General features: G+C 46.8%; 1 protein-coding gene across 1 annotated transcript; it reads left to right on the forward strand.

Moving 5' to 3' along the window:
• The first annotated feature begins 1,454 nt into the window (after positions 1-1,454).
• Positions 1,455-13,895, forward strand: LOC122493683 (zinc finger protein 585A-like). Its single transcript, XM_043598196.1, has 3 exons — positions 1,455-1,987; positions 4,420-4,546; positions 8,190-13,895. The coding sequence occupies exons 1-3, from the start codon at positions 1,955-1,957 to the stop codon at positions 11,348-11,350; spliced, it is 3,321 nt and encodes a 1,106-aa protein (XP_043454131.1). The 5' UTR covers positions 1,455-1,954; the 3' UTR covers positions 11,351-13,895.
• The last annotated feature ends 747 nt before the right edge of the window (positions 13,896-14,642 follow it).

The raw sequence follows: 14,642 nt of genomic DNA on the forward strand, positions 1-14,642 counted from the left end.
GCCTTCTTCGAATATTTATGTGAGTTCCAAGGCTCACTTGTAAGAGTGTCCAACTTCAGCCCAGGTCATGGTTTTGCGATCCCTGAGTTCCACCACCACACTGCACTCACTGCTGTCAGGACAGAGCCTGCTTCAGATCCCCTGACCACTGCCTCCCCGCACCCCCCCCCCCCCCCCCCCCCCCCCCGGTTCTCTATCCCTCACCTGGCTGTATTCTCAAAAATAAATAAACAATTAAAAAAGAAAAGTTCTGTGAATTCTACTGTTTTTTGGTCTTTACTGATATGTAGGAATATGGGATGTGGGTTTCCCTTAGGTATTTCTGTTACTGTCTTTAAACCACTAGATAAACGTTATGAAGTGCTTTTTGAAATGGGCATTTCACATCTGATTTTCTATGATAATTTCAGTTCCTACTGCCAGTACCTGCAGAAATGAGAATCATTTCCCAGCGAGGAGATGAGATCATTGGGTTCAGATTCTCCCTTTGCACACATGCTCCAAATGGAAATGGCAACACGTATTTGGTACCAAATATAGCATCAGTTAAGTTGCTCTCTGAGATTGATGTCAAACTCCTATAAGGAATTGGGTATATCTGAGAATATGGAGTAAGAAATATATGGATAAAGGTGTTCCTCAGTAGATGGGACACAATCACTATACAGGCAAGTGAAGGTTTGTGTGGAACCAGAGGCTGACCTCCTCATTGTCCACCTAACTCAGGGTGGCTTGCCATCCATCTTCCTTCTTCCCTGTCACAGACATGTATGGAGTGTGACAAAGTAAACCACAGGCCCCAGATGGAGTCCCTTCTGCTAGGTCATGTCACCAAACCTGGGCATAATACCTAAACTCATTATACTTTCAACCACCCCAGAAATTTAGTTTCCACTGGCCACTGAGGAATTTTGTGGTCAGCACTAAAAAGGTAATCAGCTACATGGATGGGTCCACTCCATCACCCAAAGGAAGATGAGGTATTTCTCTAATAAGACCCATTTGTCCCCCAATTAAGATGACCTCAACTGACATAACCCTTTTTTTCTGTTTATGATGTTTTTGTCCTACCTTTAAAAAGCTTTTCCTAAAAACAAAAAAAACAAAACAACACAAACCAACACCAAAAAACCTTTCCCTTTCTGTAGCCCTTTGGAGCTTCCCACTACTTTCTAGATGTGATGCTGCCCAATTCACGAATCAACGAATAAAGGCAAAAGACCGTTAAAATGTACTGGGCTGAATTTTTGTTGTTTAAAGAAACTTTTCTATTGTTACTAACCAATTACAAAACTGACTCTAACGCTTCACGGTGCAAGTGTTTGAAGAGCAACATCTTTCCAGCTGTGTACACTCCTTTGATTTCTGAAGCGGTGAACACATTTGAATGATGTGTCCTTTACCTCAGGAAGAGGTCGTGGGAGCATATAAAATAATAATTTTCTCCTTTGGAAGCTGATTGAGCTTCATGGAGTGTGAAGTTAGGGCTCTTCTCTGTCTTTAACAATGTGCAAAGCAGTTCCCCGTGGGTAGGAGCAGCACTTTCCACTAACCCTCGGGGTGCGGCGTGTCCAAAGCTCTAGGGTGCCAAACCTACTTCTGGTGGCAACTACTGCGCTGGGAGCTAAGGTACCCGGAAGGCACTGGACACAGAGGACAGAGCGAGGAGCCAACAAGGGAACAGGAAAGGGATTTCTAGGCGTGCGCAGCCGCTGGGGGCGGGACTTCCGGCCTCACCCCTCGGACGACTTCTGGCCTTTCCTCAGGTCGGCTCAACCTCTGAGGTTCCGGAGCGGACTTTCGGGGACGAGGTGACAAACTGACAAAGGGCGAGGGGAGGCGACGTCCCCGCCGCATAGACTGGGGATAACGACTCGCTGACGCCACTCGGGCTGCTCCCCGCCGGGGCCGGAACTGGGACCGCGGGCTCGAGTGTCAGTTCTCCCACAGTCAGATGGCGGCGGCCGCGCCTAGGAACCCGGCTGAGGTAAACGCGCGGCCCCCGGGCCCACCCGCCCCGCCCCTGACCCTCCAGACCCGAGCGCGGGGCGCCTGCTCGCGTCCCTGCGGCCCAGGTCCCGGTGTCCGGGCCCGGGAGGCGCTCGCGGGCGGGGTCCCCGCGTCTGAGCGCCGGCGTGTCGGGGTGCGGGAACGAACGGGCTGCAGGGGAGGGGCCGGCTGGTCTGCGGGGGGCCTGCGCCACCGGCGGGGCACGGCAGGTCTCGGTTGTTTCAGCGAACGCAAGGTGCAGCGGCGCCCGTGAGGCCTGTCACCTGGCTGCCTGAGCAGTCCATCCATGCTGGCGGTGTGCCAGGCGGTGTAACCCAGGTGTAAATAGATAGGCCCGATCTGGCTGCGGAGAGGACAGATTGCAGGGGTGGGGGGCAGAGGGGGCAGGGAGCGCAGGAGGGGGTGCCTGCGCCAGTGTATGTCATCGTTGACGGGCCAGAACGGTCACCGTGGATGTCAGAGAAGCGGGTGAATTTTGGCCCCGGGATCGAGAAGGGCCAAGGCAAATTTGGGGTGTTGCAGGTGACAGGAGAAAGGGAGGGGTCCCGGAATGCCTGGGGGCTTTGGTCCTTTGAAGTATAATCTGCCAGTTATTTGACGGGCAAAACTGAGTTTATTTGAGAACGAAAGAGCACCGCAGTCTGGAAGAAGCAAGCTGAGGCTGAACAGTAGGCCAGTCTGGAGGACACGAGAGAGGTAGGCTTTTTTAAAGGGGAAGGGGCTAAGTTGGGAAGGCTGTTAAAATCTACAAGTCCCTGAGAGTAAACTGGGAATTGTAAGTATAGTGGCTTCCCGTTGGCGGAGCTGTGGGTGGGGCGGTCCCCAAAGCCTGTCTTTTCCCCTCTGGGCTAGTAGAGGAGGTAGTTTCCCAGTCCCCAAGTTCAAGTGTGTCGTCCTGTGGGGTCTGCACTGATCATGGCGGTAGTGCGTGAGAGCTCCCCCAGCTGCGTCCTCCCGACTCCCTTTTAGTGAGGTTTCCCGTTATTAATTTTCAGCGGTCCTAGCCGCGGAAGGGGTGGACGCTCCCATCAGCTGGACGGAAGGTGGCAGTAGGTTGATTGTCCTTGGAGATCTCCCAAGTTGCTTGGACGTCGTTAAGTCTTAGATGTTCAGAGAGGCGTGAGTGACGTCATCCAGTGGGCAGCGGGACAGGAAAACCCGGGAAACCGGGGCAGGTTTCAGGATGGAAACTTTGAAAAGTGACGGCAGTAGTGTGGCCCCGGCGGAGGTTTGGATCACATTGAGCGGGGGTGCAGACTAGGGGGGCAATGCTATTAGTAGGTCAGAGGGCCTTAGTGAGGTGTGCTGAAGAGGGGTTCCCTGGCTCAGCGCCTGGTTGGGGCTGCTGGGCAGTGCGGGCACAGGCGAAGGAGAGAGAAAGATGTGGCAGATGGATGGGTGGGTAAGGCTTCCATGGCATGATGGGACAAGAGATGGCTGAGGACACCTAGGAGTAATTGCGGCAAGGTGACAGGGAGTCGGGGCTGCCCTTTGTTCAGTGGTGTAGGGCTTCACCAGAACTTTGTGGTGCGCTTTTCTGGTGTCCGGGCCGTTTCACAGTCTTGCTGATGGATAAGGTGTGGGGCCAGTGTGGTCACTTGTGAGTCTCTGTGCCTGGCAGGGAGACCTTTAGGGCTGGGCTTTTCACAAAGGTTCAGTGCAGAGTGGAGGGTTGTGACTGTTGGAGGGACAGCATGGGCAGCACAGAAGTATTAGCGGGACTGGGAGTATCTGAAACGGCCACGTGGCTGTGGGTGTGTGTCCCTGAAGCCAGGCTCCCCGGCAGGCGAGGGGGACTTCTCGGCCGCATTTGAGGCTTTCCCTCTGGTGGGATCCATGAGAGTGCTGGGGTTGTAGTGGAACCTGTTTGAATTTGTCACACATCCTTTGGGTGTCATGTGACAGGTACCAGTGTGAGTCAAGGGGCATCCTTTGGTGTGGGGCAGGAAGCTGTGGGGGCACAACTGTGGGGTCTGAAGGTGTGAGGGAGATGCAAACTACAGGGTCATGTTCACTTGGAGAGGGAGTGTGAGTGTGAGCTTAGGGTCTCAGGGCCCTGGGATTGGAGACTGACTGGTCGAGGTGGGTCCATAATTGTCTGTGTTTGAGGGCACATTCGGGGAGACTCCACGGGAATTTCCAGGCAGAAAGGATGGCGCTTGGGGGGCCAAACCCAGATTGGCCCCCGCAGATTGCATCTATGCACCCCCTGCCTGTTATTGTTGAGGACCGAACACAGTGATTGGTGGGATGGTGAGGAGATGGTGGCATTAATGCCACCAGGACCTGGTATTTATTCTGAGGTAGGAGCTGGGGTGGCTGGGGAGAATGGGGTGTATGTGTCAGGGTTTAGATTGTGGGTTCCCCGAGAGAGAATGTTCATGGTGCCATCTGTCCGTTTCATGACAGGGTGGTGTGACCTTTGAGGACATTGCCATCTACTTCTCCTGGAAGGAATGGAGACTTCTTGATGAGGCTCAGAGACGGCTGTACCATGATGTGATGCTGGAGAACTTTACGCTTATATCCTCCCTGGGTAAGGCCCTCACCCTCCCCAGTGACCTGGACTGGGCTCTGTATTCTCATTTACCTCCCTTCCGCCTACTCCCTCTTCCTCCTTCCATTCCCCCGGCGATGCTTTTTCCTTCTCAGGTCGGATGTGGGACTTGCCTGCTTTCCCCGCTTTTTTGGTGGTTGCATTTGTTGCTGGGTCTGGGTTGTCCATATGCCCTTTTCTCTCTCCTTGCAGCCCAGTGCCCTCTGTGCTGAACCCTCATACGGTAAGATTTGGGCGGTAGTCATTAATTAAAGCTGACAGATTGCACCTTGCTGGCCCTCTCCTTGGCTGGGTCAGTGTATCCAGATCTATGCCATTTCTGTGGCCCAGGTTTTGATCTCTTCCCTTTGGTGATGTGTACTTGTGCCTGCCTGTGCCAAAAATTGCAGGCATTGGCTTGGTCACACTCAAGTGGACTATGGGCTACTCCTCAAGACTATCTTATGTGGTTCTTGTAGTGTTTACATTTTTTGTATACCTGCCCTTCTCCATTCAGCTCTGTTAAGGTTTGATTGACCAAATTGTATCATTGAAAGTATATTACAAGATGAATTGATATACTTAAACATTATGAAATTATTACCAAAATGAAGGTGATCAGCACACTGATTACTTGACATAATTACCTTTTTCAGGCTCGTGGTGAGAAAGCTTAATATCTAGTCTCAGCAAATTTTAAGTTACAGTACAGTCAGTATTAACATGTGTAGTCAACATGCTGTCCTTTAGATCCTCAAACTTACTCATCTTATAAATGAAAGTGTGTACTCATAACCATCATCTCCCCATTTCCCCCAGTCCAGAGCTTCTGGCATTCTACTTTCTGTCTCTATGAGTTCGAATATTTTGTAAGAATACCCAAATAAAATACCATGCAGTATTTGTCTTGTCCTGTGTGGTTTATTTCACTTAGAGTAAGTTTTTCCGTGTTCATCCGTATTGTGGTAAGTGCCCGTTTTACGTTCTTTTTTATGGCTGAATATTCCTCCCATCCAAGTACTAACCAGGCCCGACCCTGCTTAGCTTCCGAGATCAGACGAGATCGGGTGCGTTCAGGGTGGTATGGCCGTACACTTTATGGCTGAATATTCCTACACTTGTGTGTGTACTAAGTGTTGTCACTTATCAGCTCATGCACACTTAATCATGTTTCCCTATGTTGACTGTTGTGAATAATACTACAGTGGATGTGGATGTGCAGACACTTCGTGTAGATTCTGATTTTGTTTCCTTGGGATACGTACCTAGAAATGGCAATGGTGGGCCATGTGGCGGTTTGACTTAAAAATTTTTTTGTGACTCCTCCCTATTATTTCCTATAATGACTTCCCTGATTTACATTCCCAGCAACAGTGTTCAGCCATTCTTTTTTCTCCACATCCTCACCAACATGTTACCTCTTGTTTTTTGGTCATAGCCATTTTAACAGGTATAAGGTGATATCTTGTGGGGGTGTTTTTGTTTTTTGTTTTTGTTTTGTTTTGTTTTTTTTGAATGAGAGACTGATAGAGATAGCACATGCAAGCAAGGGAGAGAGAGAATCTTAAGCAGGTTCCAAACCGAGTCTTGTGCAGAAATCAAGAGATGCCTAAAACGACTGAGCCCCCCAACACTCCACATAACTTATGATTTTGATTTGCGTTTCCTGATGATTAGTGCTCCAAGCCCTTGTTGGCCAATTGTATCTCCTTTTCACTGTCTTCTGTGTGTCTGGTTCTGCTGCTACTTTGCAATTTGCTATAATCCTACTTGTTTCTTTTTGATTTTGTTGTGTGTGTTTTTGATGTCATATTTAAAAAAAAATTGACAATAGTAAGGTTAAGGAGACTTTTCCCTAGTTTTTTTCTAAGAGTTTTAGGGTTTGATGTCATGTGTTGAAATTTTTAATTAATTTCAAGTTTTTTCCATGAGAGCTGTAACATGGAGATCCTGTACATTATTTTTTTTCATTTGGAATATCAGATTTGACAACAGTCTTAAAGAGATTATTTTTTCGGGGCGCCTGGGTGGCTCAGTGGGTTGAGCGTCTGACTTCAGCTCAGGTCATGATCTCGCGGTCTGTGAGTTCGAGCCCCTCATCGGGCTCTGTGCTGGCCGCTCATCGCCTGGGGCCTGTTTCGGATTCTGTGTCTCCCTCTCTCTCTGACCCTCCCCCGTTCATGCTCTGTCTCTGTCTCAAAAATAAATAAATGTTAAAAAAAAATTTTTTAAGAGATTATTTTTTCAACAGAGTATTCTTGGCATAATTGCCAAAAATCAGTTAATTATGTATGTGTAGTTAGAATTTGGGCTCTTTATTCAATTGCACTGGTCTATTTTTTATGCCAGTGCCATATTGTTTTGATTATATAGCTTTGTAATGTTTGAAATCAGAAATGTGCTGCCTTCAGTTTTGATTTTTGTTTCCAAGATTTCTTTGCTTCCTGTTTTAGGAGATTCGGTGGCAGGGGTCCTGTGTGGAGCAGGCAGTAGGAGTCCCTGCTGAGCAGGGACCTCAGTAGCACCCACCTGGTGGCTGACAGAGATTCCCTAGCCCCTGTTTTCTACCCATCCCCCCATGTCTCTGCTAATATTATCTCCAGCCATCCTTTATGTTTGCTTGTGCTCTCTTTTATGCTTCACTGTGTATTAGTCAGTCTTGATTGGACTCTTGAGCCCTCTGAGGCTACTATGATTCATGAATAGCTGTTGAATTGTTTTTTTTTGGTGAAGGCTGGAATCCCATATTCTACCATCCTGCCAACGTCAGTCACATAGGATGCCTTTCTGAGTCTGTTATGCGCTGAGTAGCTCTGGGACAGTCGTGGCCATCCAGCGTGACCACTTTTCTTCAGTATTTCTAGCCTCCCTGTGCCCTGTAGTTGCTCACCTGGAGCTTACAGGGAAGAGTCCATACATGGACTGTATCATACAATGGACCTGATCCAGACATGACCAGGTGGGCTCACAGGGGCCTTTTTCTGGTGAATGGCAGCTGGGGAAGGTGTGATATCAGGACTTTGTTCAGATCACACTAGGTACCTTTGTTCAACTAGAGTTTGGTGCCATGCCAATGGCCATACCTCGTTCCTGTCTTTCCTTCTTCCCTGTTGACAGTTTGTGTACTTGTGGGTTCTACTCCTTTGGTAGTCCTGTGACTTCCAGCACAGGGGTAATTGCTGTTTCTCAGGCCTCCACATCTTACCCATTTCTCTCACTGCTCTTCCTGGGTAGTCCAACATTCACCTTCACCCATTTGCCAGAAATGTTCGTGTATCCTTAATGTGACCTTGAACAGCCACAGATTTCTTTTGATTGGATTTTTCAGCAGCCTCCTACTCACCCAGGTGTCAGTAGCAGAAAAGAACCTTGCCAATGCTGTGGGCAGAGAAACAAGTTGTAGACCCTGGCTCTCTTCCTTCCATCAAACCCTGGTTTTCTGTCCTTCCAATGAGCTGTCCACAGTGCGTTGACCTTAGGGGCCCAGTAACGCAGAGCAGGCACTCCTTCACCTGAATTCCAACTCCCGTGTCTGGAATAGCATCTACTCAACTCGTGCCTACACGAGACAGGTGCATATGTGTGACGGGCTTACCCCTCACTGTAGTCACCATGTATTTCATGAGAGTTTCTTTGCGTTCAGGTTGCTGCTGTGGAGCAGAGGATGCGGAGGCACCCCTTGAACAGAGCGTTTCTGTAGGTGTGTCACAGGCCAGCACGCCCAAGGCAGCTCTGTCTTCCCGGAAGACCCACCCCTGTGAGATGTGTGGTCCGGTCTTGAGAGACGTTTTCCGCTTGGCGGAGCAGCAGGGAAAACCAAGCAGCCAGAAACTGTTGAGGTGTGGGGCATGCGCACAACGATTTTACTTCAGCGTAAACTTTCAGCAGCAGCCGGAGCAGCACACGGGAGAGAAACCATTCAGAAGTAGTGTGGACACGGCCTCTTTTATGAAAGGATATGGACTCCATGATTCAAGAAAGCCCTTTACCTGTACAGAGGTTCAGAAGGATTTTGTGCCTGGCTCGGGGCATCTGCAGCAAGAGGCCACTGAAACTGGAGAGATGCCAAACACAATCAGTCAGTGTAGGGCAACTTTGCAGAGCAGTAAAGGTCATTACACTCGGGGAGAATGCATGGAAGCCTTCTGTTCCGAACATACACATGTTTGGGATCAGAGTGTCCAACCTGGAAGTCCATGTTTTGTGTGCAGTGAATGTGGGAAAACATTCAGGCACAAATCTTTATTTGCCATACACCAGAGATTCCATACTGCGGAAAGACATCATGAGCTTAACAAATGTGGAAAATTGCTAAGGCAGATGTCAACTCACACTGCACATGGAAAGACTCTCACTGCGTCTAGGCAAAACACGTGCAACAAATGTGGGAAATCCTTAAGCCACAAATCTGTGCTCATTCATCCCCAGAGAGGGCATAGTGGAGAAAATGATTATGTTTGCAGTGGATGTTCACCATCTTTTAGCCATAGTTCAGTTTCGATTATACATTCTGTTCAAACCTCAGAAAGGCCCTATAAGTGTAGTGTCTGTGCAAAATGTTTTACCTCTATCTCTGCCCTCACTTATCATCAGAGATCTCACACAGGGGAAAGACCTTATGGGTGCAGTGAATGTGGGAAGTCTTTTACCTCCAGGACTGGCCTCCATTACCATTACATAGTTCACTCTGGAGAGAGGCCTTATGAGTGCAATAAGTGTGGGAAGGCTTTTATCTCCAGAACTGGCCTCCGTTACCATTACAGAGTTCACACTGGAGAAAGGCCTTATGAATGCAGAGAATGTGGGAAATCTTTTACTGATACTTCTGCCCTCCGATATCATCAGAGAGTTCACACTGGAGAAAAGCCTTATGAATGCAGTGAATGTGGGAAATCTTTTACTACTCCGTCTGCCCTGCGTTGTCATCAGAGAGTTCACACTGGAGAAAGGCCTTATGAGTGCAGTGAATGTGGGAAATCTTTTACTACTCCTTCTGCCCTCCGTTCTCACCAGAGAGTTCACACTGGAGAAAGGCCTTATGAGTGCAGTGAATGTGGGAAATCTTTTACTCATACTTCTGCCCTTCGTTATCACCAGAGAGTTCACACTGGGGAAAAGCCTTATGGCTGTAGGGAATGTGGGAAATCTTTTACTACTCCTTTTGCTCTCCGTTCTCACCAGAGAGTTCACACAGGAGAAAGGCCTTATGAGTGCAGTGAATGTGGGAAATCTTTTTTCTCTAAGTCTGACCTCCATTGTCATCATAGAGTTCACACTGGAGAAAGGCCTTATGAGTGCAGTGAATGTGGCAAGTCCTTTCTCCGAAGAAATAATCTCAATGTACATGCAAAGGTCCACTCAGATGAAAGGCCTTACAAGTGTAATGAATGTGGGAAATCTTTTAAGTGTAAGTCAGCATGCATTCAACACCAGAGAGTTCACACTGGAGAAAGGCCTTATGAGTGCAGTGAATGTGGGAAATCTTTTACCACTAGTTCAGGCCTTCGTTATCACCAGAGATTTCACACTGGAGAAAGGCCTTATGAGTGTACTGAATGTGGGAAATCTTTTGCTGACACTTCTGCCCTCCATTATCACCAGAGAGTTCACACAGGAGAAAGGCCTTATGAGTGCAGTGAATGTGGGAAATCTTTTTTCTCTAGGTCTGACCTCCATTATCATCACAGAGTCCACACTGGGGAGAGGCCTTATGAGTGCAGTGAGTGTGGCAAGTCTTTTTCCCGAAGAAATAACCTCAATGTACACCTAAAGGTTCACTCAGATGAAAAGCCTTACAAGTGTAATGATTGTGGGAAATCTTTCAAGTGTAAGTCATCATTCATTGAACACCAGAGAGTTCACACCGGAGAAAGACCTTATGAGTGCAGTGAGTGTGGGAAACCTTTTTCCACTAGTTCTGTCCTTCGTTCTCACCAGAGAGTTCACACTGGAGAAAGGCCTTATGAGTGCAGTGAATGTGGGAAAACTTTTACTGCTAGCTCTATCCTCCGTAATCACAAGAGAGTTCACACTGGAGAAAGACCTTATGAGTGCAGTGAATGTGGGAAAACTTTTACCACTAGGTCTGTCCTCCTTTATCATCAGAGAGTTCATAGTGGAGAAAGGCCTTATGAATGCAGTGAATGTGGCAAGTCCTTTATCCAAAGAAATAGTCTCAAAGTACACAGAAAGGTTCATTCTGGTGAGATGCCTTATAAGTGCAATGAATGTGCGAAATCTTTCACCTGCAAGTCAAAACTCCTTGAACACCAGAGAATTCACACAGGAGAAAAACCTTATCTGTGCAATAAATGTGGGAAATCTTTTAGTCGTAGCCATGCCCTTCAGTATCATCATCAAAGTCACCTTGGAATAAGGCCTTATAAGTGTAGTGAATGTGGGAAATCTTTTGCTTGTAGTTATTCCCTCCGATCTCACCAGAGAGTTCACACTGGAGAAAGGCCTTATGAGTGCAATGAATGTGGGAAATCTTTTACGGCTAGTTCTGTCCTACATGCTCACCAGCGAGTTCACACTGGAGAAAGACCGTATGAATGCAGTGAATGTGGAAAGTCCTTTCTCCGAAGAAATAGCCTCAATGTACACATAAAGGTTCACTCGGGTGAAAGGCCTTACAATTGTAATAAATGTGGGAAATCTTTTAAGTGGAAGGCAACATTCATTCAACACCAGAGACTTCACACAGGAGAAAGGCCTTATGAGTGCACTGTATGTGGGAAATCTTTTATCAGTCATCCTGCTCTTAGTTATCACCAAAGAGTTCACACTGGAGAAAGGCCTTAGGAGTGCTGTGAATGTGGGCAGTCTTTCAGCCAAAGCTCCAGTCTCACTCAACAACAGAAAGTATAGTAGATGAAGCCCTTCTGAGTGATCAATTATGAATTGTTTATGTTCACTAGAAGTTGTATTTCTCTTCCTATCCTCTATTCAGGATTAGCAGATGATGTCTTTGGGAGGTAATTTGAATCAGAATGGGTCATGAGTGTGGATGGAGCCCTCATGAATGGGTTTACTGTCTTCATACCAGTTCTAAGAGAGCTTGCTTCCTCTGTGTACCATGTGAGGACCCTTTTGAGAAGATCATCTATAAATCAGGAAGTTGCTCCTCACCAGACATGGAGCCGGACCCTATAGGGAATGTTAGGTTGGCTATCCAGCCTCCAGAAAGAAGTTTCTGTTGTTTGCAAGTCACCTAGTTTGTGGTACTTTGTTAGAGCAGTCTGAGCTAAGACATGTGAAGAATGTGGGCAATCTTTTGGCGAAGGATACAGTTTCATAAAAATCAGAAATTACCCTGGGTAAGGCCTCATGAGTGAGGGGAATGACACAATTCCTTTTGCCAGTCCTCTGTCTTCATTGCATACTCAGTTCACACTGCCAAAGGGCGTTAAGGTAGCAGAGCAGGTGGTATTTTCTTGAGTAGTGTAATCACAGTGGAGGAGTGCCTTTGTGAAGCAGCCACTTAGCTGGAACAAACCTTGTTCACTTGAATGTCCCCAGTGGAGTGACTTACCCTAAGTTCCAGCTATTTGGGAAAACTTGAGGAGCTGTGTTGTGCTTCTGATGTGTCCAGAGTCATTGCTAGATTGAAGTCACTGCCAGTTTCTGTAGCAGAAGTCATTTCACCAATGCCACCTGGCAGGTTCCTACAATATATATCAGTCACCACCCCAATATGCTATGGCAAGCTGGTCTCTGTGGTTTGTCATTGGCGATAGGAATTATGGATTGTTGGAACTTCTCATTCCCTTCTCAGTTACAATGTGGATGTGACACATTGTTTATCCACAGCACCTGATCTGAGTTCTTGGTGGTATCTTGCAGAGAAAGACTCATCTTAGGGACGTTACCATCTTGTGATACCCAACTGGTCATGTGGGGTAAGGCCTCGTCCAGAAGGAAGAGGCAAGAGGTAGCGTTCTGTGCAGCAACATGGTGAAGTCTTTTCCTTTGCAGACCCTGGTGTGAGTGTGGTAACATCTCAGAGATGATTTTGAGGAAGTGGCTGAGCCTTGTGGACAGCAGTGTGGGGCATGCCAGGGGACCACTGTGCCAGGTTGAAGGGCTGGGTTGACATGCAAGGAGTGGGTGAGACACCTGAAGGGGGTGGCACACCCAGCAATGCTATTTAGGTGGGACTCTATGGGCTGAGTCTCCCTTTTTCACCCTGGACATGGATTTCCCACTGTGGGTCCCTAAGACAGTGACCTGCCTATTGCTCTAGCCACTCTTTTCCCAGTAGTTCCCTGAGGGACACCGCACAGTCTATGTGGCCCAGAGGTCCTTGACCCAACTCATACGTACATGCTGTGCAATGGCATGTACAAGTCTGTGGTGCCAGTGAGGGACTCAATCTCCATAGTGATTATATTTTTTGAAATAAATTGTTAAGGACAAATTAATATCAGGCAATGAACCACATATTCAGAAAGCTTAGAGTACACTAAACAGGATAAATGCAAGAAGAAGAAAAAAAGACCCACATGTAGGTGTTTTATTTTCAACTTACTTGAAATCATAGATAAAGTTTTTAAAGAAGCCTGAGGGAAGAAAATAGCTCCAGAAGAACAAAGACTTATATCCATTTTCTCAGAAATCATGCAAGCAAGACAGGAGAGGAATGAAATATTTAGTGTTGAGAGAAAAACTCATCAGGCTAGAGTTGTCTACCTGGCAAAATTATCCTTCGACAGTGCAGGGCAAACAGCATTTCTGAAAGAAAAACTAGGGAACGTTTTGCCAGCAAACCTGCCATCTTATTCCATTTTGGGTGATATGACAAAGTACTACAGACTGGGTAATTTATAGAAAGATAAACATTCATTTCTCACAGTTCCGGAGGCTGGCAAGTCCAAGGTCAAGGTGCCAGCATGGGTGAGTTCTCTGGTCAAGATCCTCTTCCTGGTTCCTAGTTGCCTTTTCTTGCTACATTCTTCCATGATTAAAGAAATTAGGGATTTTTTTTTTTCAGTAGGCTGCAGGTCCAGGATGGAGCCAAATATGGGGCTTTAACTCATGATCCTGAGATCAAGAGTTGGATGCTTAACTAATTGAGCCATCCAGGCACCCCAGAAATAAGGGATCTTTGTGGAGCTCCTTTTATAAAGGCAGTAAGCCCATTCATGAGGGCTCTAACCTTATAACCTAAGCACCTCCCAAAAGTGTCATATTTAGGGGTTAGGATTTTTTCACATGAATTTGGGGAAGGGGGGTGACCATAGGATCTTGCTTGCAAGAATTGTGAAAAGAACTTTAGAGACAAGGAATGTGATATGGGTCAGAAACTTAGATCTACATGAAGAAAGAGTATTGCAGGAAGAATAACAACGTAAAAAAAGTATTTTTCTGGGGTACCTGGGTGGATCAGTCAGTTAAGCGTCTGACTTGGGCTCAGGTCATGATCTCACAGTTTGTGAATTTGAGCCCCACATTGGGCTGTGTGCCGACAGCTCAGAACCTGGAGTCTGCTTTGGATTCTGTGTCTCCCTCTCTCTCTGTCCCTCCCCTGCTCGGTCTCTGTCTCTCTGTCAAAATATATATTAAAAATTTTTTTAATATATTTTTCTTTTTTAATATTGTTATTTAACAATTTTTAAGTATGCTCCACACCCGACAAGGGGCTTAAACTCATGGCCCTAAAATTAAGAGTTGCATGCTCTGCCAACTGAGCCAAACAGTTGTTACATCAACAATATATTCTGTTATTTATGATTATCTTAATGTGTGTGTGCAGATATTAGGCTTTGATATTCATAGAATGAATGATGTCAATGATAAAAGGGACTGGAAGGAGGAATTGAGATTATTTTGTTATGATAAGGTATAGTATCCTTGAAGTGGTGTAGTATTTGAAAGTAGATTTGGAAGGGCTCCTGGTTGGTTCAGTCAGTTAAGCGTCTGACTTAGGCTTAGATCACAATCTCACGTTTCATGGGATTGAGTCCCATAGTTAGTGCAGAGCCTGCTTTACATCCTCTGTCTCTCTCTGGCCCTCCTCTCCTTGAGCATGTGTGCACACTGTCTCTCTCTCTCTCTCTCTCTCTCTCTCAAAAATAAAATCAGCATTAAAAAGAAG

This window comes from Prionailurus bengalensis, chromosome E2 (genome assembly GCF_016509475.1).
Source record: "Prionailurus bengalensis isolate Pbe53 chromosome E2, Fcat_Pben_1.1_paternal_pri, whole genome shotgun sequence".
Taxonomy (NCBI): Eukaryota; Metazoa; Chordata; class Mammalia; order Carnivora; family Felidae; genus Prionailurus; species Prionailurus bengalensis.

What these genes read in the sequence shown, in the direction of transcription:
- LOC122493683 (XM_043598196.1), top strand. Translation starts at nt 1,955, where the DNA reads ATGGCGGCGGCCGCGCCTAGGAACCCGGCTGAG. An exon ending in CGCCTAGGAACCCGGCTGAG is followed by an intron (nt 1,988 to 4,419) that starts GTAAACGCGCGG and finishes GTTTCATGACAG; the next exon opens with GGTGGTGTGACCTTTGAGGA. An exon ending in TACGCTTATATCCTCCCTGG is followed by an intron (nt 4,547 to 8,189) that starts GTAAGGCCCTCA and finishes CTTTGCGTTCAG; the next exon opens with GTTGCTGCTGTGGAGCAGAG.